The sequence below is a fragment of the Myotis brandtii genome, unplaced genomic scaffold, assembly GCF_000412655.1.
Source record: "Myotis brandtii unplaced genomic scaffold, ASM41265v1 scaffold589, whole genome shotgun sequence".
In the NCBI taxonomy this organism is placed as follows: Eukaryota; Metazoa; Chordata; class Mammalia; order Chiroptera; family Vespertilionidae; genus Myotis; species Myotis brandtii.
Genome location: NW_005370220.1, coordinates 380106 through 406505, shown reverse-complemented (window position 1 = coordinate 406505; position 26400 = coordinate 380106). Strand labels below are relative to the sequence as shown.

General features: G+C 44.9%; 1 protein-coding gene across 1 annotated transcript in view; it reads right to left on the bottom strand.

The window, feature by feature from the left end:
• Positions 1–26400, bottom strand: part of TTLL11 (tubulin tyrosine ligase-like family member 11) — a 184996-nt gene that overhangs the window by 85411 nt on the left and 73185 nt on the right. Inside the window, exons 4-6 of the mRNA XM_005879192.2 lie at positions 23566–24141; positions 12868–12963; positions 11995–12110 (exon numbers count right to left, since the gene is read on the bottom strand). Coding sequence (XP_005879254.2) covers positions 11995–12110; positions 12868–12963; positions 23566–24141 — 788 coding nt within the window. The remainder of the gene's footprint in view (positions 1–11994; positions 12111–12867; positions 12964–23565; positions 24142–26400) is intronic.

Genomic DNA, 26400 nt, shown 5'->3' with positions numbered 1-26400 from the left:
CTCCCCACCCTGTGCAGTGGTGGATGGTATTGGGAGTGGGGAGAGAATGAGGGCTGGCAGGAGGCTGGGACCTCAATGTGTGCTCTTCTCAGGCCCCACAGATGCGAGGGGCAGGCCTGCACATGCAACCTGGTGACAATTAAACCAGATGACAGATGTCATGACACTAATAGGAACTCAAGAGACACTGTGGAGTTAGTGCACCTGGCGGTCTGCTTTGGTCCCCTGCTGGATGCTCACAGCCCACCCGCACCTTTAACCCACTGTGCGGGTGAGGAAACTGGGACTCGGGGAGGTTAGGTGACTGGCCCACCATCTCAGGACCAGGAACTGAACCCGTGTCTGTTTGATCCCAGAGCTGGCGCACCTTCCCTACATGTGGCCATTTAGTTTCATCTTAAATACTTCCAGCTACGTGAACTCACTACTCCTTTGATCCAATCTGTAATATTTCAGGCAAAGTAACTTGTTTTTTTCTCCTTTCCTTGAGCTTAAATCTCTCTGCAAATTTCAGCCATGTTTCCTTGTTCTGCCCATTGGAGGCTGCAGTTTTATCCCCTCCCCACACAACCACCTTTCAAACTAAAAATGGCAAAAATCCTCTAGGGTCTTTTATTCTCCTCACCTTTTCCTCCTAGTGGAGGATGTCTAGCCCACTTTCTAATCGGGCCTCTGAGGACAGATTCCAGTCACTGTCCCTCACAGCACCTCAGAGAGGTCATGGCAGGCACAAGTACAACCTATCAGAGGCCTTGGCTAGATTTGCACACGTGGGTAAACGTTCCCATCGTTGGCAATGCCCTCTCCTAAAACCCAAGCCTGTGGATGTCACGCGTCCTTGCCTGTAAAATGGGAATAATGACTCGCACCTGCCTCGTGTGCATCGCTGGATGAGTATTATTCTAGGTCACTGGCTAGAAATGACTCCCTGAGCTGCAGAGCACTGTACAGCTGTGGGGTGACCATGGCAATGATGCTAATGCGCAGAAGAGGAGGCTGATCGGGGAAGCCCCCCGAAGCAGGTGCGGCAGAGAAACCCTCCCCACCTGCGTCAAGAGCTTAGTTCCTCCATCACTCCTCTTGCCAGGGCACAGGGCCAGGTGCTTGTGAAGGACGCCGAGGCACCCGCACAGCTCTGCGAGCCTAAAACTACATTAAAACAGCATGATGATATGCAAAAGGTGCCTAGAGGGCGGGATGGTTCTGTGCCCAGCAACGGAGCCAGCAAGCGGGTGAGCCCATGAGCATGCTGCCCAGAGTCAATGCTGGGAAGAGCTGAAGAATCTGCCAGAAAGAGGGGCAGAGTCAGGATCTCCACCTAGACCTCCTCAGCTCACTCCACTTCACCAGTTTCCCCTAGATCCCTGGACGACATAGTGTCTGCTTTGCCCATGTGAATGCCTTGATCTACTTTAGGGAACATTTATTCCCATAATGGGACCACCCCCACCCTCCTGCCCCCCTGGCTCATATACCCAACTAACTAGTAGACCACGTGGAAGTCTCCAATCCGGCATCGTGCTCTCCCTCCCCCCACAAAGCTGCTCCCTGGCACCAACAGCACCCAGCTGTTAAACCAGTCCCTTCCCTGACTCTTCCTCCACCCTCATCTCTCACATCCAACTCATCATCAAGTCCTATCATTCATCCTCCTAAATACCTCTTGAAGGTGATGTCTCTCTCCATCCCTGCCATCTAATGCACACAACCACCATCTCTCAAAACTCTTTGCTGCCCCCACACCTATCCTCGCTTCGCTCCAGGTTGGTTTTCATGCTACAGCCAAAGTGATCTTTTTAAAACACAATCTCATCATGGCCTTGCTATTTAAAATGTGTCCATTGCTTTTAGGATGAAAAAAGCCAAATTCCTGGCCTGACCCTCCCTGCTTACTCTCTATCATCCTACCAGCCTGGACTGCTTTCCTTTACCTGTAAAATTGTGATAGGTCACTCATACCCGAAGTGTAGAAAATAGACTAACAGTTATGCAGCTGTCCCAGGTAAGCACTAGAGCAGAGCCAGGATCCCAACTGCCCATGTGCTTCTCGCAGGGCACATCTGCCTCTCCCCAGCCCTGCCTAAAAGTCACCGCCGTAAACTCTCTGATCATTCATTGTTCTTGCTTTTCTTCATACTTTCGCCATTACGGTTGCATCTCCATAAAATAAAGTTTAGTGTAGCCTGTTTTGAGTTTTATTTCATTGGAACCATGCTGTAGCTATTCATCCATGACCTGTCTCTTCTGCTCAACACTAATATCAGCACAAGTAGCTACAGTTTGTGCATCTCTATTGACATACAGTATTCCAGTGAGTGAATACCCATGATGCATGCATTTTTCTGTGGATGGACAGTTAGATTGTTTCCAGCTCAGAGCTTTTGTGAACCACCCAGCTAGAGTTTTTTCTGTGCCTTGAGGGTCCCATGTCTATTTTGCCTTGTGGCTCTCAGGAGGACTTGTTTTCCCTGCCTTGCCCCCTCTCACTGTCTCCACCCTGCCCTCGCTGCTGGTGCTGCCACTGCATCCTGACCTCGCCACCAGCACAAGGCCCTCAACACTCATTCCTTTGCGCATGCAGGTCGGCACTCACTCAGGCACGTGCTAGCAGCTCCTCCAGGCTGACCCCGGGGCTGCAGAGGCATGGAGTCTGGGGGAAGAAAGCCATCCTCTGTAAGCAAGTGAAGACACCCACCTCGACAGGAAATGCACACCCTGAAGTCTGTCCCCAGCTGGACAGGGAGTGCTGCTGATTCTCACTGTGATGAGCTCGATGCTCGGACGAGCTAGGGGTGGACCCTCCCGTGCTGAACTGTGCAGATTCCACCCTCTTCCCACCCGCACATTAGCCTCTGTGGTGAGAGCTGCCAGCCTCTGTGATGCTGCTTAAAGGGAAGAGGGGGGAAAAAAAGGAAACTGTGTAACAAGAAAAGGAAAGAAAGCAGCTGGAGAATAATTTGGTGTGATAACCAAGAGCTTTCAAATGATTACTAAGACTGGCTTTAATTTTTATCTTTCTTTTCTTTTAATCTAGCAGATAATTAGAGGGAAAGCAAACCCGTCCCCACAGCCAAAGATGAACCTGTCACTGTTGGAGCTCCCTTCCCACTGACTTCACTAGCTCTTCCCTCACATTCTTTTTTCCTTAAAAAAAAAAGCTGCCAGGTTGTATACATTTTTTCATTTAATTAAATGCATTCAGATGGGACATTTCCCATGGCAAAGGCTCTTAGGAGTAACATTTTCCCCTTCCTCCAATTTAAGAACTCCTCATTGCTCTGCGGGTTTAAAACATCCCACTGCAAACTCCCTTTTATGGATGAAGAAACCAAAGCTCAGAGAAGGGAGCAAACCGTACCATTTACGGCTGTAATGGCAGTGCCAGGATTCACCATGAGGCCTCTGACTCCAGGGCCCCTTCTCTAAGTCACTCTGCTCACTGCTGTGCACTAAAAACCCGGGTGAATCTCCAAGCCTGCTTCCCAGGGGCTCTCTCCATCCTAAGACAACATTCAAATTGCACACAGAACTTTAAGCACAAGATGCTGGACATAAATGAAGCATCACCAACACGGAGGCAGACTCTGCCCCAGCCACTGATGAAAATGATGTTTAGAGTTGTTAATCAAAAGGGGAAATTACTGTCACACACACACAAAAAAAAAAAAGATGGAAAGAAACTAAAACAGCATAAAAAAATTATATAGCATGGCCCCAACTCACACACACACACACACACAAAAATGGAAAGAAACTAAAACAGCATTAAAAAATTATATAGCATGGCCCCAACTTTAAAACAATATAGAGAGAAGAAAAATTTACTGTTTTTATGAACTAAAGCATTAATCAAGTTTAAGTCTGGAGGTTGAATTTGCTGGAGACTGTTACTTCATGCTATATACTTTTTAACATTTCTAATTTTCTACAATAAGCACATATGATTTTTCTATGAGAAAAAAAATGTAGTAGGAAGTGTGTAACAGAGAAGCACCTGTCCTCTCTACCCCAAAGCACCCGAAAGGAAGCATGGTTGGTGGTCCTGGCCGGCCATGGACCTCCCCAACCCTGCTAACCCCGTGGCCCAGCTTCCTGCCTCCATCCTTCCTCCCTCACTCAAACTTACACTTTCTCGCCAAACCAAGCTCAAGTGAATGCAACTTCTTGCCACCTCCAAGAAGCCTGCCATGATTACTCCAAGCCAGCTATTAGGTTGAACATATGAAAACTGACATTCAAGGAAAGGTCTAATATTGGTGACATCATATGGTTGGACCCACTTCTTGGCTCACCCTGCCCTCTTCTGAACTTCGGAATGTTGCCAGCCTGGGAGGCACACTGCACACAAAAATAATTTTCTGTCTGGTACTGTTTTCTTTTGTCTCATGCATAGATCCTGCTTTAAGTTGGTGTTCTCTGCACACTGGCTTATGTTTTATTCATTCTGGTTTTGAAGGTTATTGAAAATGAAATGGCCACAGAGCTTCCTCTCACAAGAGATAATCAATCAGGCACAGGCACTTACTCATGTTCAGTGCTTGCAGATAAAGAGATGAGTCCGTGCCCCAAAGTTTACAGGGAAGGCGGGAACCCGACCAGGTAATGATAACACCTCATGGACACACATCTCTCTGATGGGCTAAATACCTTCACAAACATTCTCCCTCAAGGCAAGAGTAAGACAGACCTGGCTTTATGTCTCCATCTGTCGCTCGTAAGTGGTGAGGTCTTGGGTGTGTCACTCAGCCTCTCCAAGTCTCAGCGTCCTCACTTACTAGTATAAACTGAGCAGTGATGGCACCGGCTGCATGCAGCTGTCGTGAGGCCGAACTGGGGGTGAGTGGACACATTATTGTGCTGCGCACGGTAAGCACTCCAGAAACAGCTGATGAAAGAGGCCGAGGAGCAGCCCTCACCTCCACTGTTTCTCTGTTGAGAAAACCAAGCTCAGCGAAGTACAGTGACTAGCCTGAGGTCAAGTAGAATTGGTACCAAAACCTTGGTATCCTGAGCGCAGGCCGCACCGCCTCCTTCCCAACGCCAGCAGCTCCTGGTTGAAAGCACAGACACTTCGGGCTCACTGGAGCAAGGCGTAAGGAAGTTTCCAAGCACATTTGCTATCACTTTACTACCTGGAGTGGCTCTGGAAGGGCCGCCGCAGGATTCCGCACTGCACTTCCCCAGAAGGGGACGGACCAGCCATATGCTTGTCCGCTGTCCCATTTGCTCCCTGTGGACAGACGGGCTCAGCTCCTGTCTAATGGTTTCTGAAAAGACACTCACATCAGCTCAGGAAATTCCACCTTCCCCATAAGCCTCAGAAATAGTTCCCGCTCAACTAACTTCATGCAAAAGAGCTCATGCCGGTTACTTCTCACTTAATTCTTCCACATTTTTCAATGGAAGAGAGTTGTCTGGTTTTATGTCTTGCACACAACATAATGCACCTATCAGCAGTCATGTCCTGTCTGCTCTCACTAAAACGTGCACGCACATTTTTCTAGTTTGCTGACTACCATTTAAAACGTGAGAACTTGCGAGGTTCGGAGGAGGGCACAGGGTTTCTGAAGCCAGGACACCCAACCTTGGACAAAGTGCTTCAGCTCCCTGTAGCCTCTGATGATAACAGGACTATTGGGTTCTTAACTTTTTGAAATTATGATGAATTTCTGGCCTTTTCTCCAGGAAAAACACACATAAACACACAATTTTGTGTAGTTTTGGGGTTCACAGATACCCTTAAATCCTTCCTGTACTCCTGATTAGAAACAAACTCTGGTTTCCTTAGCTTGACATTCAAGGCATCACCTCTGGCCTCTGGGTCTCCATCCCCCTTCCCAGGAGTCCCTCTTCTCTACTAATCCACTTCATACACTATCTCTCCAGCTGACTCAAATTCCCAGTTTCCCCCAATAGAGCCCTGTGCCTGGTCTCCTTCACCAGGGATGGCCTTCCATCCATTTTCATGCTTCAAATTCTATGCGTCCTTTAAACCCATCTCTAGTGCCACCTCCTCTTTGTCAGTTTTTTATTTTTTCTATTTTTTAACTCTTCAGAAAATAATCTTTTCCTACATTTCCCTCCCTTGGCATTTTGTCACACTTTCCAACTCATAGATATTTATGTGTGAGTCTTGCCTCCTCAACTGGCCTGTGAGCTAATTCACTTCTATAGTCTTCTCCCTGGCACACAGTAGGTGCTCAATAAAAACTCTAAATAACCAATACCTGTGTCTCTAATGCACACATGGTATAACTGAAATGCAAGTGGATATGCAAATATTTATCTCCCAGTGTACTAGATTCTTGACTTAGGAGAAATATTCAAAGATGCTTGGGGTCTTGCCACAAAGGAATCCTTAGGAATCAACAAAACCCAAGAATTTCACCAAAATTTCAGCTGTGCACACATGGACAGGCCATTCTCGTGAAAAAAAGTGTTTCCAGAAGAACGCTCTCTGATAAGAAAGGTGATGTTCTACACGTATGAAGGTATATTCAGTTGAGATAGTTTAGAAACCTCTCTTCTAGTGTGGAGGGGATTTCAGTGGGACGTACTGCCAATTTAAGGGCAGAGGTCTGGGCTCGGAAGACCTCTGATTAATGTGCTCTCAACAATCCTCTCCAGGACAGGACAGAGTTACCATCCTCCTCGGATGAGCTGGATCTGAAACAAGACAATGGATGAAAGGACGTTCCTGGTGAAAGAAATGAGCCACCAGGCATAGAACAGAGCCACCAAGAGATTCCTTGATCTCTGTTCTCTTAGAATGTCTCGCCTCCTAGATTCCATGTGGAATGGACCTCAGATGGGGTTTCACTGAATATGTTGGTTCTCAACATGGCATAGGGGCCATCCTTGGAGTCAAAGAAAGAAGTGGAGCCTGAGCAACCAGTGAAGCTCTCAGAGGACAACCTTCTCTGCATCAGGGCAAAAGCTGCCCTGCAGGCTGGGCCCTGCCTGTGTAATAAGCCTGGTTGCTATGGTGACAGGAGGTAAATGAAACTGGGAGAGGAGGGGGAAACGTTACTGTGGGAAAGGGGCCTCTGTGCCTTATATAAGGCAGGTTCCAAAAATACACTTTTGAATAGGAGGCAAGCAGTGTACACCCAGCTCCCAGGCACTGCATGGCATCGTGATAGCAAGAAAATTCCCCCAGAGTCCTCCAAGCCTGTCTCTGGCTTCATTTTTATTACTCTGGGGTCCTAACTTATTATGATTCCTGAGAAAGGAATCTGGTTACCAGAAATATCTACATTCCAGAAAAGTAGCAAAATATGAGTAAAATGGCTCCTTCAGGGGGTAAACTGACCTCCCCAAAATTAATCAATTGATGGCATCATCTTGTTTTTAAAATAATCAGGGAATACAATTTATTCACTTCTACTTCTGATCGAATTATAAAAAAATTTTTTTTTTCAAGCTACCCAAATACCTTTTAATAAGGGGGAGGGGGGGAGAAATTTTCTGTTGATTTTCCTGATTTCCTTCCCTTACCTTATGAACTTAGCTTTGAATTGAAGTAGAAGCTGAAGGTCAATGGAGCATTGTAGCAAAGCAAAGAGAACCCTGGGATAGAAGTCAGGGGACCCACAGCTCATCTGCTCTGCCTCTAACCAGCTTTATGATTTGGGGCAAGTACTGACCTCCTTCTTAGTTTCATCTTGTACGATTCAGAACCACTATACACACAATTCTGTTAGGCTGCCCCATAGCTGGTGACGTAGCTGTCACCGTCAGCATAACTATAAAGTCTGACTGGCCACCTGGTGACCTGAAGAACTGGAGTTTGTCTAAGGCTCTCCCCCATGTGTCATTTCATATGATGACCATGACAATCCAGCCCAGGAAATGCCATGATCCCATCTTATAGACAAGATCAGAGAACAAAGCCACTTGGCCAAGCTCCTGGAGCAATGATCGGAGATTGAGGACATCACCCCAGACCTGATGGATGCCATGTCCAGCGACTTGTGGACACTGCTCCTCTGTCAGGGATGCTTAGGAGGAAGATTCCTGAACCAGGAAGTTGACTGGAATGATGGTTTCTAAGGTCCCTTCCAATTCTAATAGTCTGTGCTTCCATCCATAAAATAAGGGGGTTAGATTAAACCAAAGGTTTTAAAAACTTCTTGTAGCAAAAAAGCTTCTTTCCCCTCAAATGAAATCTATGGTAGAATGCCAAAATAGAAGACAGATCATTCTGGTTGAAAAAGAGATGGCTTCCACCAAATGCCCATCAAGTGACAAATAAATATAAAATGTGGTCTATCCAAATAATGGAATATTATCTATTTATATTTTTTATTTATATAAAAGCCCACGCGACCGTCCGACCAGCCAGTAGCTATGATGCACACTGACCACCAGGGGGCAGACACTCAACGCAGGAGCAGAAACCACAGGCATGGAAACATGGAACAGACTGATGAATCTCAGAGGGCAGGAAGAGATTAACCAAAGATCTTATATGCATACGTGCACGGATTCATCCACTGGTAGGATCCCTCGGCCTGGCCTGTGCCCTCTCGTAGTCCAGGACCCCTTGCTCCTTACCGCCCTCCTGCTCACTGCTCCTTAGCGCTGCTGTGGAGGCGGGAGAGGCTCTTGCCACCACCACTACATTCACCAGCCATGAGCCTGGCTTCTGGCTGAGCGGCACTCCCCCTGTGGGAGCGCACTGACCACCAGGGGGCAGTCCCTGCATTGAGCGTCTGCCCCCTGGTGGTCAGTGCGCATCATAGTGACCGGTTGTTCTGGTAGTTCCACTATAACAGGTTGCTTAGGCTTTTATTATATAGATGTTATCACAGTTCCAAATAGTTCTCATATGACAGTGATTTTATTCCTAACCCAACAAATAAATATGCCTGGTCCTGTTACATCTTGCTATTTGGAAACAGATGTTTCCATTGGCAACCAGCATCAATGTCAAAGTAACCTAGTAGCTTCAGTTTTAGGATATATTATTGGTTTTAAACTCAAAATTCTGCTTTAAGTATACAGAAAAGATAACAGGAAGTAAGCATTATTTTTTGTGTTTTTTTAAAATGTTTTAGTAGATAACTTTATTGTTGGGTAGTAAACGAAGCATTATTAAGTGCCTACTATATATTACAAATTTTGCACATTGTTTCATTTAAATGTTATTATCCCCATTTTATAGAAAAGTATACTGAGGCTCAAAACTGCTTTGCAACATCCCCACAGTCAGAATTTGAATCTCAGTCTCTCTAGATCAAGAAAAAGCTCTTTCAACCATGCCAAAGGGTATCAGCAAGTTCTCACCCGGAGAAGGCATGAGGACTGATTTCAGTGCCGCCACGAACATGACTGCAGCCTACAGGCCCCCGAGGTGTGTGAAGATGCATGATGCACAGACACACGCATCCCAGGCCCTTCTAATGCCCCCTCTGCATCTTCTCAGAGGAATTTAGAGATCTGAGCAGTTCTGGCAACTATCTACCTTTTGCCTTCAGTCTGTGCAGAAAAATGAAGACCCACCTCAGCAGTCTTGCTGACAAAATGTACTTAAGAAGGAAGTACTGAGGGACAACTTTTGCTAACAAGTTGAAGAGAAAGGCTAGCATACCATTTGTTTTCAAGAGTTTAGGTCACATCCTATGCAAACGCAAAAGCTCTGCCCTCTAAAGGTAACTTCCAGCTGAGAAGTCTATGTGACATCATTTCCTACATTTGGAGTGACATGGTCTCAGATGTGGACATGGGTAATTCAGTGCAACCCTGTGCCTTTTTTGTGGCCATAAACATGGTGCTTTTCCAAGCTATTCTGAAACATTTCTACACAGAGGAGTGGAGATGAATTTCAGCCTTTTTCTCTGCCTAGTAAAGTTATCAAAATGATCATAATAATCTCTTGTGTAGAAGTGCACCTCACAAATTACAAAGTGCTTTCATGAACAATCATTGCTGTTTTTTAAAGATAAAATTAAGGGAAATATAAATAATCACATTTAGCTATTAACATATACCCTTAATATTGTATGTAAAGAAAGGGTGAGATGAAAGAATTTTTATATTAGAATTGAAGTCAGGTTCTTGAAGTTCAAACTGCTCCTGGTTATCAATTAAAAGAAAAGTCAATGCTTTTTAAATTAAAGATGAAGTGCTGCCACTTATGACTTAATAAGTTATAAATGCCTTTCCCATCCTTCCTAATGGCTCTGTGTCCCACTGCTATTAAAAATCACATCCACATCTCACGTGAGCTATGCCGAATGCCAGGTGTAGGAGGTAAAGCAAACAACTTAGAACAAGAAAAAGAAAGCAAATCACGTTCAGATCCACTTAATGCAAAAATGATTTTGGTGGCAGAGTTTGAGAGGACTGGGGCCACACAATGGCCTTTGAACTTGTACCCACCGAAGGAACCAGAATGCTAATGTATCAAGGTCACCTTTAAAAAGCTTGTACCACCATGCCACCAAAATCTCACCACAGTCTTTCAAGATCTAATCTCTACTGGTGAGATCAATAACCATTAGATACTCGTCATAGATTTTCGAGAAATGAGTTGTATTGCAATTAATCTGACCAAGCTGCATTAATCTGCCTCTTTTCTTTAAAGATGGCTGAAGAACGCAGCTGCAAGCATGCACACATGGACATTGTCTGGCTGCTGTAGTGTTTGAGTTGCTCCAAGGTCTTGGCAGACCTGCCACGCTGTCACTTTAAATGTCTAATCGGTGAAAGCCACATCTGGCAGGCTCGGCCCATGCAAATGAGAGGTGACTGTCCTTGGCTGAGTCTTGCCAACAATGACAGTGTGCACCTCACACGGTGAAGTGCACTATAGAGGGGAACTCAGTCAAGCAGGCACCACCCAGCCTGACTCAGAGTATGTATGACAAACACTCCATCAGAGTGGCATTTCCTGCAGGGCAGTGGTGCCAACCATGGCTGCATGGTAGAGTCGCCTAGGGAACCTCAAAAATGTCTGTGGACAGGCTTCCCGCTCTGGCTAGTGAAAATCAACAACTGTAGAAGTGGCGGGGGGTGGGGGGCGGGCCTCGCACTGGTGTCTCTGAAAGCTCTCCAGATGATTTGAGAATGCAGCCAAGGGGAGGGCAGTACTGCAGGGTGGTTCTAACAGTATTTGAGCTTGAGCCCAGTTGGTGAGGGGCTGCAGTCCAGGAACCTGCAAAACACCACTTGCTTAGGGAAGTCAGCATTCCTCACAGCCTTGATCCATAGCTGACAAGTGCTTTACTTGTCTGGGAGCATTTGGGTCGATCCGATTTGTCGGGGGTACGGGGAGTGCTATTTGAAATGCCTGTCTTTGATTTTTCTGCCTAAAACCACCACAGTGATATTTACTCAACCCTTATTTTGTGGAAGCCAGGAATTTAGGGAAAGCAAAACAAACAAAATACCCAAGTGAAATGTCATTCATTTCAGGGGTGATTCCATGGGAGAGGGGCATGCTTTCACCAACATCCCAATATGATGTTCACTGGGTAGGTGGGACTGACAGGAACTATAACTGTTGTGAATATTATAGAAGCACCAGAAGTCAATAAATTGGCTCTGCAAATGTTGACATGAAAAGTTTATACTGCAAAGAGTGCAGCCATCGTGAAGAAAATAAAAAGGAAGCAATCTTTACTCACCACGTCCATGGTACCTATGGCCTCTTTTGATTTGTTTTACTCTCTCCCTCTGCTTGAGGATTTCAAAGAGAAGCACCACGTGAACAGTGGTGGGCAAGAGGAGACCCCGTCACTAGGGGGAAGTGGGCTTTTAGTGAGACTTTCAGATTCAGATAACAACTAGCTACAAATTCACGGGCAAGTCTCCTTCTCCCAAGTCACTATGTTTGGAGCCTGATATTCATAAATGAAAAAATGATTCATTCGATTATTTCATATGTAAATCTCACTCATGACGTTAACATGTTCCAAGAACTTAACTTACCTGCTGCATAGGGCATGGGGAGCAGTGCTGATAGAAACAGATGATATAAAAAGCACTTACTGGTTCTCTCTTTTCTTCCTCAGTGGGTCCATGAGGCGCAGGGTGTCTCTGATCACAGCCACTTTCACCTCCTCATCGACAAGGCTGGGGACATTTTCAAACACCCCTGGAGAAAGCTTGAATGGTAAGAATTCCATGTTACAGTGGAGAGACTCAGGGATTCAGTATCAAGTGACTGTCAGTACCCAATGGTCGAGTTTGCTTATGTTAACTAGACAAGAATATTTTAAAGGCTCCCTGTATATGACCTTAAAAATGTCAGTTTCCTCTTACAAATTAACAAAATGCATGAGGAGGAAAAATAGTAGTATATTTTTTTGATTATTACAATTATACATGCTCACTGTAGAAAATTTAAAAATATCGAAAGGAGTTAAGAAAATTAAAAGAATCCACATAAGCCCCCTAAAACCTGTTACTAGTATTTGGTGTATTTCCTTCCAGTCTTTTTAATGCATTTTTTTCGGGGGCGGGGGGGGGGGGGGGGGAAATATAACCACTGTTAAATGTACTATTTATCTTAGTGATTCAAGCATGTCGACATGGCTAAATCATATTCATAGAATTTCAATTAGTTCATCTCCCGAGGCTAATTAGTTCATGTCAAAACTGATGAAAAGGCTCAGCTGCTTCTACATTTCCAGATCTTAAAAATTGGAAGAACAGCATGCTGGGAAATTACCACAGGTCGGATAGGTCTTACATTAATAGACTATGTTCAGAGCTCAACAAAACTGGAGTTATTTAGACTCGAACAGAACTTTGCTGTGCATATTTGGGAATGCTGAATCTTGTTTAGCCAAGTGAGTAATATGAGAGCAGAAACATCCAGCTGTACGGCAATATATTCAATGAGATACTCAAAAGACTTACTTCTTGCTCATGTTCAATTCTCATGCTGGGATTTGCATTAACTTCAAGTAGTATAGGCTTCAGATTTTTCATTAGAAGAATGTCAAAGCCTAAAATCTGCACAGGATAAAAATAATTCAGAATTACTCCCTCTAGCTGCAATTTCTTTTCAGGAATTGGGGTTGGTGTAAAGGTCAGTAAAGTGAAAATAAATTGAAATGTGGCCCCCAACCTGGGCCTTGACCCTGGCTTCTCTTGTCCGCAGCCCCTCTTCCTCTGGGCATACTTGTCAAGCCAAATGGACGGCAGAACATTTTATAGGAGCCTTGATAATGGGATGAGTTCCCACAGTGCATTGCAGCACTATCACCATCATCTGAAGTGCTACCGATGATGACCTCTTTCTTCTTTAACAGGTTTTTCATTATGTTAAGGATCAGTAGTAGTCCATCAACATCTCCCTCTCCTTTTGTTCTCCTCTATTAAGTTGCTTCTTAGCTAGATCTCTGAAAACCCAAGGCTACCTTTCTTAACCTTGGGTGTATATTAGTATCACTTAAGGACCCCTTTCACAACCACTGTGCATCCCCAATCCACACCTCTGAGTCAGAATCTTCCAGAGTGGAACGCAGGCAAATGTATTTTGAATAACAAATTCCCCTGATGATTCTGATATACCATCTTAGCTAAGGAGAAGGGAATATTTATTAAGCACCTACTAGGCACCAGTAACTTCATTATCTCATTTAATCCATGTGACAGTGTATTTGAAGTAGAAACTGAGTCTCAGAAAGGCCAATGGATTTCCCCAAGACCGCCTCCCTAGTAAGTGACAGAGCCGAATTTCATACCCAGCTAGGACAGGCTACGTAATTTGTGGGACCCAATGCAAGATGAAAACACAAAGCTCCTTGTTCAAAAAGTATTAACAATGTCACGATAGTGAGAACAGAGCACGAAACCAGGCACGGAGCCCTTCTGACCATGGGGCACTGGGTGATTGCGCAGATCACATGCTCATGAATCTGGCCCACACCCAGAGCTAACTCCAAAAGCTAACCATTTGTTGGCCATCTGTCCTTGAACCCAACATGCTGACTTGGTGAGGCTTTCTCCTCTTCTAGCCTCTTTCAATTTCTTACAAGCCCTAAGCCACCCGTGCATCTGCATGAAACAACCCTTCACCTAGATAATTCCTCCTCATCCTTGAGATCACAGGTCCTAATTAGATTCAGACTCAGACAGTGAGGATGTCAGGCTCTTAAGAGACCTCTCATTATCTCTACAGGAGGTGATAAGATAGAAAGCTTATAACATAATTGATGCAATCCCAAAGTTTCAAAAAATAATGTGGAGAATAAAGAAGAGAAAAGAAAAAGATATAGCTGCACCCTCCTCTGTAGACTCAAGAGGGGGGGGGGGGGGAGATTCATTTACTTGTCTAGATAGAATATGTATCAGTTAAATGATAATTATTAAACTGTGGCTTTATCCTTATTAATGAAATCAGAGCCTAAATGACCATTTGGGGGGATAATTCAAGACAAGGTTATTCTTCAAAGAAGGGCAATAAGGATGAGAAGCTGGGAAAAGTCATCCTCACTCTATTTTTCTTTCCCTGGTCATGAAATGAAAAAAAAATGGTAATCCAGTAGAAAATGTTACATGTATTATAGATCTGCTTAATAATATATGACAAGTGGATATGAGTGATGAGGCCTTTAAGAGACTCTGGTGACATCATCTTTCTAACTTCAGACCTGGTCTGAGACATGTGATGTGGATGAGGCCACAGGGAATGGCGGGCTGCAGTACCAACGTTTATCATCCTTGGTCATCAACATTTATTTTTTGCTACATCTTAGAAGTTTGGATTCCCACTTTCTCAGCCTGCTGGGCTCATTCCAGTTCAACACACAGCGGTTTTGTGAATGTAAAGCTATAGAATGTTGGAGAAGGGGTGACAAAACCTCATCAGCCATACTGACCTGAACCTGTCAGTGGCATATTTTCCAGAACCCAAACTTTGGTGCCTGTAATTGAAGATGTTGGGTGCATGTAGTTGAAAAATGGTTTGGAGTCAGAAAGACCTAGGCTGCAATTCCAGCTCAGTCTCTCATTCTAGTTAAACAACTCTGGTATGGTGCTTAGCCTCTTGGAGGTCATTTACCTTGTTTATACTAGTAAATGGAGATAACAGTGGCTACCTTGCCGGGCAGTTGATCATGGAAGGAAATGGTACCTAGGACTATGTTCATCATACAGGAGGTATGATGACTCAACATATGCTGACTCCCTTTCCAGCTTCCTACTCGTCTCACTGACAGGAAATGGCATCTGTGGCTTTGGAGTCCAGAGGAGCTAATTTCAAATTTTAGTTTTGCCTTTAACTTGTGTATCTACAGGCAAGTTCCTTAGCAGCTCTAAGCTCCAGTTTCCTCACCTGTAAAATGGGAATAAGAACAGTCCTTACCTTAGTTCATTCATATGTAAAATAGCTATTGAAATGCTCCCTATGTCCTGGAACTATTTTAGCTTCTGGAAATACAGTGATGAACTAGACCAAGTCCCTGCCCTCATGAAGCAAGGAAGCAGGACCAAATAAAGATAGACTGTATTTTGCACAGTGCCTGACTGTAAGTATTTAATGAAAGTCAGCTTTAGTATATGTACTTTTTCACAAGTTCAAGGAAATATGAGTTGTTTTCTTTTCAAAAGTTCAATAAAATATGTTGCACCAATGGATCTCAATAAACAGAATCATAGAACGGGAAGGAGCTTAGAGTGGATCTTGTCGTAAAATCCAAGAATGATGAGCTGGCAGAAAATTGGGATTTACTTGATCCAGTGTTTTTCAAAACGGGGTGTTTTTCTTTCTGGGAAAGCACTGGAGAGGCCAGATCAGATCAACTTTTACCTATATTCCATACTGGGGTTCCTAGGAAAAAAATTCCATTGAAAAAAATTACTAATCTAGTCTAATACCTGCTTTGTGCAGACCAGAAACCTGCAGCTTAGAAAGGGGGAGGCCTCTCTCTGGTTCCATGGAAGAGCAGGAATTGTCAAATGGTAAGAGAGAGAGAGGAGAGAGAGACCTTTTCGATTATGTGATACTCTGCCCTCCTCTAAGTAATTCAGTCAGCAGGTATGTGTTGCTCACGTCCTACTTGAGGGGTCCCTGGGGATTCAAAGATCTCTAGCCTTCATCTCTGACTTCTAGTAGTTTCCAAAGTTGGGAAGAACACTAATGTGAAGGCTCCAAGCTACATTCCAAGGAGAGGGGATTCTTTCCTGAGATCCAAAACTACACATCCTCCTGCATCCAGGGCATTCCAACTGAGGTCCCAGACTCCTCAAATCAAACATCTCAAGCTCACTATCTGTGGTTGGCAACCTCTAAGGTCCCAAAGAACCCCGACCTCCAGATGTTCATGCCCTTGCATAATCCCCTCTCTTTGAGTGTGGACTGAACCTGGTGACTTCTAATAATATAGGGCAGAAATGATGGGACGTCACTACCAATATTGGGTTATAAACTATCGTGACTTCCACCTTGGCATGCATTCCCTTAACTCTCTTGCTCGCTTACTCTGAGGGAGGCCAGCCCCTGTGTTGTGAGCTGCCCAATGGAGAGGCCCAGGTGGGACAACAGCGGGGGGCAAGGAGGGGGGACCTGAGCCAGCAGCCATGTGAGTGAGCTTGAAAGAGGATCTCTTCCCAATAAAGCCTTGGGATGACTGCAGTCCTGGCCAACATGCTCACTGCAGCCTTGTGAGAGACTTTGAGCCACAGGCAGTTGGCTAGGCCTAGACTCCTGATTGACAGAAACTGTGAGACAATAGTTTACTAGTTTAAGCTGCTAAGTTTGGGGGTAATTTGTTACACAGCAATAGATAATTAACATACCATCTTTCTAAAGTCGACTTTGCCCCCAGTATTCCTTATCCACCCAATCACACAAGCCAACAATTTCTCCTTCATCCTTTCTATCTACCTGCACACCAACTATTGCACATTCTACCTCCCAAGAACTGTCTAGATCTGCCCTCTCCTCACTGCTCCTAGTCTGGATTAGGTCTGCACCATCTTGCACTGGGACTTTCCCATTTGTTTCCCTGATCCCAAACTCACCCCTCTAATTTAGCAGGCACAGGGGGCTGATACAGTATTTTTATAAAATGCAATTAGAATATCAACACTCCTCTGCCTAAAATCCCCACCTACAGAATGAAGTCCACATTCCTCATACAATTTCCTCTATGATCTGGCATCTGTCTCACACTCAGCTTTGTTTCCCCCCACTCACTACTGCACATCTCAGGCTCCAACTGTGCCGAACTATGAGTAGTTCTAGAATGCTTTACTCCCCTCTGCCTTTATACTATTTTGCCTGGAAGACAAGTTTACTTATCAAATATTTAATGAGCACCTACTAAATACTAGGTACTGTTCTAGGCACTGGGGATAAAGCAGTGAACAAGGCAAAGGATGTTTTAACATCCTGCCCTTTTGGAGCTTACATTCCAGTGGAGAGAGACACACAACATGGGAATTATGACCTAATGCAAGGTAAGAACATTGAATGTAACAGTGGGGGAAAGGGAGGGTCTGGTGGTTTCGATAGGATGGTCAGGAAGTCCTTTCTAAGGTGACATTGGTCATCCCACTGTCTTCTGACTTGTATAGTTTCTGATGTGAACTTTTTGGTTACATTAAGTGGTTACATTTTAAAGCCCATTTGCAAGAGTTGCTTATGGAATGGATGTAGAAAGGAGGAAAAATAATAACTAAGGATGACTCTGAACACAATTTGTGTTTATTTTCTCTCTAGCTGCTTTTAAATTTTCTTATCATCATTGGTGTTCCAGAATTTAATTATGATAAGCCTTGAGTGTGCATGTGTGTGTATGTGTATGTATCCTACTTGGAGCTTCTCAAGCTTCTTGAACTGTGGGGTTTATATTTTTGTCAAATTTGGAAATCTTTGGCCATTTCTTTAAACATTTTTCTGTATATTCCTTGTCTCTTCTGCTCAGGGAACTCCAATTATACACGTTAGACCACCTGCTATTGTACTACAGGTCACTGATGGTCTGTTCATTTATTTTTCCTGCCATTTTTCTATTTCTGTTTCATTTTGGATACATTCTATTGCTATGTCTTCAAGTTCACTGATCATTTTTCCTTCAGTGTCTAATTTGCTGTTAATCCCTTCCAGTGAAATACTCATTTCAGTCATTGTATTTTCCTCTCTAGAAGTTCCATTTTGGTTCTTTTTACTAGTAATAACTTCCATTTTCTCTTCATTAAGCTCACATTTTCTTTAAAAATTTTGTACATAATCATACACCTTAGCTCCCTCCTTTTTAGAATTCTGCTCACAGAATTCCAGCCACCTCAGCCTTCCCAAAATTTGATCTCCATTTCCTCAACTCATTGAGGTCACAGGGGTCTGTTTAGGTTTTTCTCTCCCTGGGCCCATGTTCCAGAAATTGCCCCAAACAGAAAACCAAGGCCACTATAGTTTTATTCCCTTCTTCCTCAGGGATCCCAGTGCTGGGCTGTCTATTGTTCAAAGTCTTAAAACAGTTATTTCATGCATTTTGTCTGGTATTATACTTGTTTGCAGGGGGTTAGGTCCAGTCCTTTTTTTTTTTTTAATGTATTGGTTTTGTATGTATAGGTCCAGCCTTTGTTACTCCATCATGACCAGAAGCAAAAGTCTCAAGAGGTGATATATGAACAGGGACTGAATGAAGTGAGCAAATAAGTGATTTGGAGAGCTAAGCTAAAGCACTTCAGGCTGAATGAACAACAAGAACAAAGGCCACTTTTGAAGAACATCAAGGAGCAAGAGTGAGGGTGAGTAGTAGGAGATGAGGTCAGGTAAAAAGACAATGGACAAATCATGCAGCATCTTGTAGGCCATGGTAAGGAGCCAGGATTTTAAATGCAACGAGAACGCTATTGGTGAGTTTGCACAAGGGAAGTAATTTGATCTGACATGTTTTAAAAGAATCACTTTGGTTACAGTGAGAAAAGGAGGCTATAGATATAAGAGTGGAAATAGGGGCATCAACTAGGAGGCTACTGCTGTGGTATAAGTGCAAGGTGATGGCTGCCTAGACTGTGATAGTGGCAGTGGAGCTGGTTAGAAGTGGTTACATTTTAAAGCCCATTTGCAAGAGCTGCTTATGGAATGGATGTAGAAAGGAGGAAAAATAATAACTAAGGATGACTCAGATTTTTGTTCTGAGCAACTAATTGAATGCTATTCATGTACTGAAGCAGGAAAGACAATGGAGAGTTGTTTCAAGAGGGAAATCAAGAGTTTCATTTTGGACATGTCAAGTGGGAGATGCCCACTAGAAATCCAAGAAAGAAGATTAAGTGTGCAGTTGGTTATACCAGTTTGGAGCTCAAGGAGAGGTCAAGACTGGAAATACAAATTTAGGAGTCAAGGGCACATAGCTGATCCTTAAAAGCTCTGGGGCTGGATGAGATCAGAGATGATTGTAGATAAGAGGGGAGCTCTCCGAGTATTGAGTCCTGGGAATCTCCAACACTGACAGGTCCAGAGGAAGGGGCTGAGAGGCAGGAGGGAAACCAGGAGAGCGTGGTGTCCCTCACCTTTTTCTGCTTGGTGAATTCTTCATGCTGTAAGCTCCTGCTTAAGCATCTCCTCCTCTGAGCAGCCTTCCCTGATTGAGTTAGGCAGTTAGTGACTCCCTTTTCTGTGCTCTCCCAGCATTCTGCACATACCCTCTTGCAGCATTTATTGCAAGGAATTGTAATTCCCACATATTGGTCTTCCCCACTCTGCTGTGTACCACTTAAGGGCACATCCATACCCCATACCCCACAACTAGCTCGTCTCAGTGAGTACCCAGGGCGTATGTGAGAGTCCAAAGGGGAAAAAAAGCCCAATATCAGAAGTGGTCAAGGAAGGCTTAACAGAGAAGGTGGGATTTGAGCAGTATCTTGTTGGAAAGCATTGGATTTCTTCCAACAAAATTACAAGAATAGGAGAGAGCATGGCAGGCCAAGACAGAAGAGAACAAACACAAATTATGTCCAAGAGACAGGAATTGGCTCTATTTGGTGAGCCTGCAAGGTTCAGGAAGGGTATAGGGAAGTGAGGTTGGAGCCAGGCTGGGAGGCAGCCAACACTAGGCTAAGGACTTGGTTCTTAAACTAGGTTCCTAGGAACACTGGTGTTTCATTATGTTTAAAATGTGACAATTTCATGGTTTCATATACAGTGGGGCCTTGACTTACGAGTTTAATTCGTTCCGTGACGGAGCTCGTAACTCAAATTACTCGTATGTCAAATCAAAAAGTGAACGAGTGAGACACGTGATGCTGGGCTGATGTTGTGGCGTTCACTGTGATGTTCGCTGCGCCAACTAGCGGTGGGGTATCTGAAGCTGGCTCGTAACCCGAATTTTAGCTCGCAACTCAAAGCAAAAAATCGGCCGAGAGACGGCTCGTATCTCGAAAAACTCGTTAGTCGGGACACTCGTAAGTCAAGGCCCCACTGTAACCTCAAGGCGCTTCCTCAGAGACAATTTTGAGAACTGTTGTTATAAATAACAAGTGATATAATAATTAAAACTGTCATTTATTGTTTACTGTGCCAAATGTTCCATGTGGCTTTCTCTCATTCAATCTTACAACAGTTCTGTGAGGTAGACACAAATAGTATCTCTACTTGCAGATAAGGAAATTGGGGTAAAGAGAGGTTAACTTGCCAAGCTTGCAGCTAGAAGTGCTGGAAGGAGGAGCTGGGATTAGCTCAAACCCAGGGCATCTGAGAACGAAACCCAAGGCCTTGCAAGACCCCTAGACTGTTTCTTCCCCCCCTTCCCATGGGCTGTCTGGGGCTGAAGTGGGAGGAAGAAGTCACAAGAACAATGAAGAAAGAGGAGAAGCACCTGAGGATCTAGGGAAGGTGTCTCCTCCAGACATGGGGGGGAAGGTCACGGCCAAGGAGAGAATTAGACACGGAGCTATAGGCAGACAGAGACCGAGCAATGGAATTGGGATAGGATGTTCTTGAACGCTGAGCTGGAAACTTTCCCTCTGCCTGTGCATTTCTGCCACATGAATCATCTATACCCAGACAGACCTCACTGTTTAAGCCAAGGTCACACTTCTGCCCTCAAGAAGACTGACATGAAGATATGTTGCTGGGGGCGGCCAGGGAAATGACAGGGGGAAAGGCCAGAATGACAGGGCGGCCACGTTCCTAGGCAACACATTACAGGAAACCTGCCCACAGCCCGAGCTATGCCAGCAGCTGCTATGGACCATCACGATTTCCCAAGTAGTTATTGTGGCTATGATTGGAAAGGGGTCGCAGTCACATGTTTAAGATAAATGTAATGTTATTGGCTGGGGTTTATGTCCTGGAATGCTGCAGTTTGGGCCAGGCCCAAGTTACAAGTAAAAGAGGCTTCATAGCAAAGAAATAATGCATCATACTGTACATGCACAGAACATTATTACAGTTTGCAGAGCCCTGCATAATCTTCATCTCATGTGAGTTGGACAACAAGCCTGTAAGGTAGTTGAGGAAACTGAGGCACAGAGAAATTAAGTGACTTATGCAACATCACACAGCAAGTCGATGGCAGAACCATATGTTGTCCCCAAATCTTGGGGTTCCAAGTTAATTCAGGTGTATGAAACTCAAACTAATAAGTGTTTTAACAAGTGATACGAATAAAAAAAGCAAGAGAGGTCTCCAAGGAGAAAAGGATAATATTTTATCAATTGCTGTGAGTCTGAAATGTGTGGTGACCACATTTCAAATACCTAACACTTTCTAGTTGTCAAAGCCTTTTCACCTACATTACTTCACAACGCTCCTAGGGAGGCAGGTAGGGAAGTAAGTGGTCATTCACAAAGAAACAGAGGCCCAAGAGCTCCCCCTGGAGTTTACTTCTGGTACTGTGCTCCTCCCCTGACCCCAGGCCTGGAAGCATTTAGTGTGGTCAAGCAATAGAAAATGGTCACAAGACTGTGGTTCCATTTGCTAGATGTGATCTGTCCCAACCAGTGGCTCTCTCCCTGTTTGCCCTCTAGTTCCCCACAGCTTGGGTCCCTGGTTCCACCCCAATGGCCGCCCAGGCCGCCTGTCCACAGCAAGACAACCGCCCTGACCCTCCACCCTGCACTCTCACTGTGCCAGGGCTCTGTGGCTTGGCCATGCAGGCCAGGCCCACATGATACTCCTGGAATAGATGTCATGGCCAAACAGATGTGACCACACAGTCCCCCAGGATGACCCCTGGATGCCTCCACGTTGCAACTGTCCCCTTTGCCCTAACGTATTGATGACTCCGGCCAGGCCCTGTTTTTTCTGGTGCTACCTCTAGGTTCTGCCCACTGACCCTTACTAATGCCATAAGCTACGTACCTGATGGCTGAGCTGGACATCCTGCCTGGGAACCAAAGCCTGGGAGTCCAAGAGCCTACGGACAGGTCTCTGGATGACAATTAGCCCCTCCTGAAACTGATCATTGCCTGAATTCCCTCCCACCCCAAAGGGTTCCCCGAGCCTGCCTGAAAATCCTGCTGACTGGTGCCCAGCGCCTGCAGTAGCTTCCCTGGAGTGGAGCCTCCCTGCCCCCTCCGGGACCAGCCTCCTCTCCAGCTGTTACTTCCCTGTCACAGTTTTAGACAGAGGACTAGAAACAACCCTAGTGTTCATTGACAGGAGAACTGATGAACAAACTGTGCTCACTCACAATGGGCTGTGCAGCAGTGGGAATGAAACGGCACCAGCGATTCCCATGAACACGCATGGAAAGAATGTTACTATGTCTACACACCTTACAACAGTTCTTATAAAGCGCAAAAGCAAGCAAAGCAAACAATACGTTGTTTAGGGATACATTCAGGGTACTGTAAATATTTTTAAAGCAAGGAAGCGATAAACATAAAATTCAGGATAATGGTTGCTTCGGGGGTCAGAATGGGATGGGGAGCAGCGTGGTAATTGGAACTCTGGGGTTGGGAGGTGGGTTGGGGATGATTATTTTGTTGCTCTGCCTCATAGCTTTCATATATGTCCGTGTATTCTTTTCTATATACAACTGCTGCAAGATACTTTAAAAGATGAGATGGAGAGGGTCCCAGACTCCATCTTATTACCTCCTTCCCATTCTAGTTTATCTGGTGGCAGGAAACTGTGCCTTCTGGGTGCTATGGCTCCACACCCACCCCGTACACCCCCTCCCGCCGTCCTCACCTTCACAGCCAAATGACCTGAAAGAATGCTCTACCCTCATCCTCATTTCCTTCCCTAGCACACTCTGGCTCAGTCCCCTAAATTCTGACCCCTGTCTCATCACACCACTGTCTCACTAGCAGCTCAGACAGTGCCAGGCCCCCTACTCAGCTGGCGGTAAAAATTGCTGAAAGAAAGAATGTATAAATGAATGGCAGGCACTGTGGTTCGCATATGTTGTCTCATTTAATTCTTATAAGATCCTTAATCCTTTAAGGGAGGTACTATTTGTCTCATTTTATAGATGAGATGAGGGATGTAACTTACCCCAAATCACACAGCTAGCAAATAGAAAACAGAAGTTGGACCCCGGTTTAACACTAAAGACCACACCAGCAACCACCCCTCCCCACCTCAGGCCACACACCCTCGTCCCCCACGAGGCCAAGGCTGGGAACTCCCAGCTGGGAACTAGGGTTGGTTACCTGGAAGCATGTGGGCCCCGGCCTCCCTGCAGGGATGTCCGACTGGTAGAAAACTTTGAGCTCTGGAGTCAGGGCAATGACGGTCTTAATCACCAAGGAGATGATATCAGACCAGACCTTCTTGATGTCAACGCCTTTGGAAGACAACCTACAAAGAATGCTAGAAAAAGTCCTTTTGCTGCCTGTGCTAGTGCTGTCCGAGTGGACAAAGTTACCGCTATGGATGTTCAGGGAGTAGTTGGTTAAGTGCATAAAGATGTGGTGCAGGTTTTTGGGAGTGGGCTCCTGGTATGGCTCTGTACAAAATCTGGAGAGTCCATCTTTGGCTATGTAAATCTCTAAGGGGTCTAAGGACTTCAGTAAGACATACAGGCGAATGTCAAACTTGAGCTTGTCGATAAGGAGAGGTTTGCAGATGTACTCCTGGACCACCGCTGGCCTGCGCTGCAGGGTCCCTGCCAGGCGGATGTCACTGGGGTCTTTAATGAGGTAGATTCCGTCACCCTGACAACCACCATCAGGTTTCACAATAAAAGTGGGCTTCCAGGAGGGGTCACCGTCTTTCACCATTTGAACCTGGGGGAAGAAAAGAAAGGTCAGCGTGATGTTCTTCTCCTCTCTGGACCCCCAAGACAAAGCAGGATGTTGGCAAATGTTTAGTAAATGAGTGACAAAGTGAGTCCTGCCTATGTGACACTCACTGAGCACCTGCCAGGAAGATAACACTGTGCTAGGTGCCAACACAGTAACCCAAGGCTGCCCCCCAATCTTGTCCTCCAGGAGGGAGATCGAGAGCACAGAGGATTTGCTGTCATAAGACCTGAGTTCGAATCCCAGATCTTTGCCGGTTATTAGCTATAACCCTGAGCAAGTCACGTAATTGATGATGATTATTGTTCAAGAGTGCCTACTATGTGCCAGGTACTATATTGGGCACTTTACATACGTTATCTAAGAAAGTATGATGGCTCTCCTCTTATGATACAGAAAACAGGAGATGGTGCATCAGTTGTTAAGAGTCTGGGTGTCGCATCAGGCTGCCTGGTCTAGAATCCTGGCCCTGCTACTTACTGTGTGACCTTGGGCAAGTTACTTAAGTTATCTGTGCCTTCCTCATCTGTAAAAGAGGAGAAAGAGTGTTCGGAGGATGAATGAGATAATAAATGCAAAGGGTTAAGCCCACAGGCCCTGACACATCCAAGGCAGCCATCAAGCCTAGCTGAGGCTGTTTTTCAAAGATGGAAAACTTGCCGGTTAACAGAGGGGCAGAACTGGGATTGAAATCCAGATCAAAGACTCTAATATGCTTGTACCTCCCTCTGTACTGCCATGTCTCGAGTTCCTCGTCTTAAAAATGGGAATATAAAACAAACCCTCATGGATCACTGTAAAGAAGAAATAAACTAAAATGTGCAAAGGGCTAAGCACAATACTAAACACAGAGCCAGTGTACAGAAATGCTAGTTTCATCATTTATATCTCTTATTAGGCTCACCTAGTAGACGTAGCCAATCCTTCAGTCTATTGAGACTTTTATGAAACTAGATTCTGCCATCCGTAATATTTGCTGTCCTACCAGCTCCAGGTCAGCAAGACATTCACATAATTATCCAGGCCACTTGACCAGTCCAGACAGTCAGTCTGGATCCAGGTCTGCATAATTCATATGCAGCCAATTCCCCCGGACCCTTGTCATATCCTTCATGCAGCTATGGGGAATGTATGGGCTGAACGCCACAAGAAGAGGTTTTCACAGGGGGGCGGGGTGAAGGGAGGGGCTGGAGGAAATTGAAGAGTGGGCTTTAAAGCCACTCTCTCTGCCACATCTGGTGAGAAAGAGCCCAAGAACAGGCGTTCCTTCCATTCTGAAGTGTGTAACTCAGAGTGCAGCGGCATGCCCCAGTGCTGGGCTCGCCTTGGCCTCCACCTTTGCTGTGTAAGCCCAACCCAGGACATGTGCACTCTGGGTTTTACTTATCTCTCTGACCAGCCTATATTTCTAAGTGAAGCTTTTGCCAATTCCTTGGGCACTATCAGTTACTCCAGGCTTGTAAGAGATCTTTAACAATGGAGAAACACTTAAAGCCTTAATAATGGCGCGCATCAATTTTTTCCCCTTGTCAGCAGGATTCGAGAATGGAACCTCACCAGAGATCAATGCAAGCCTCCCTGGGCCCTCCACCAAGCCTTTCTTGCAACTGTGACCTTGACGTTGATGTGTAGTTATTTAATATTCATCCAAAGCATTCATACGCTTGGCCCTTTACAGTAAATAGAAGTGTGCTGGAGAAATGGCAGTTATGGATCAGGAAGTGAAAAATGTCAGGTTTGCACCGATGGGTAATTCCTCCCTCTGGAAAGCTTTTGCAATGCTGAAGATGCTAACAGTTTAATATATTATCAGGAGCAATATTTTCTCCTTTGAATCCAGTATATGCCTTAAATAAATTAAACTACATGGTCAATAGTCTCTGCCATTCATTGCATTACTGGATATTTCTTTTGCTCTTTGCCAGAGTAGTACCATACAAATCAGGATTATTAATACTAACAGAATCGCTGAATTTTTAGAACTGGAATGATCCTTGGAGATCAGCACAATCCAGTCCTCTATAATTCAAATGCCGAAGCTGAGGCTCTGAGAGGTGACATGACTTGCTTGGGTCCCACAACTGGCTAGGGCAGTGATGGCGAACCTATGACACGAGTGTCAGAGGTGACACGCGAACTCATTTTTTTGGTTGATTTTTCTTTGTTAAATGGCATTTAAATATATAAAATAAATATAAAAATATAAATCTTTGTTTTACTATAGTTGCAAATATCAAAAAATTT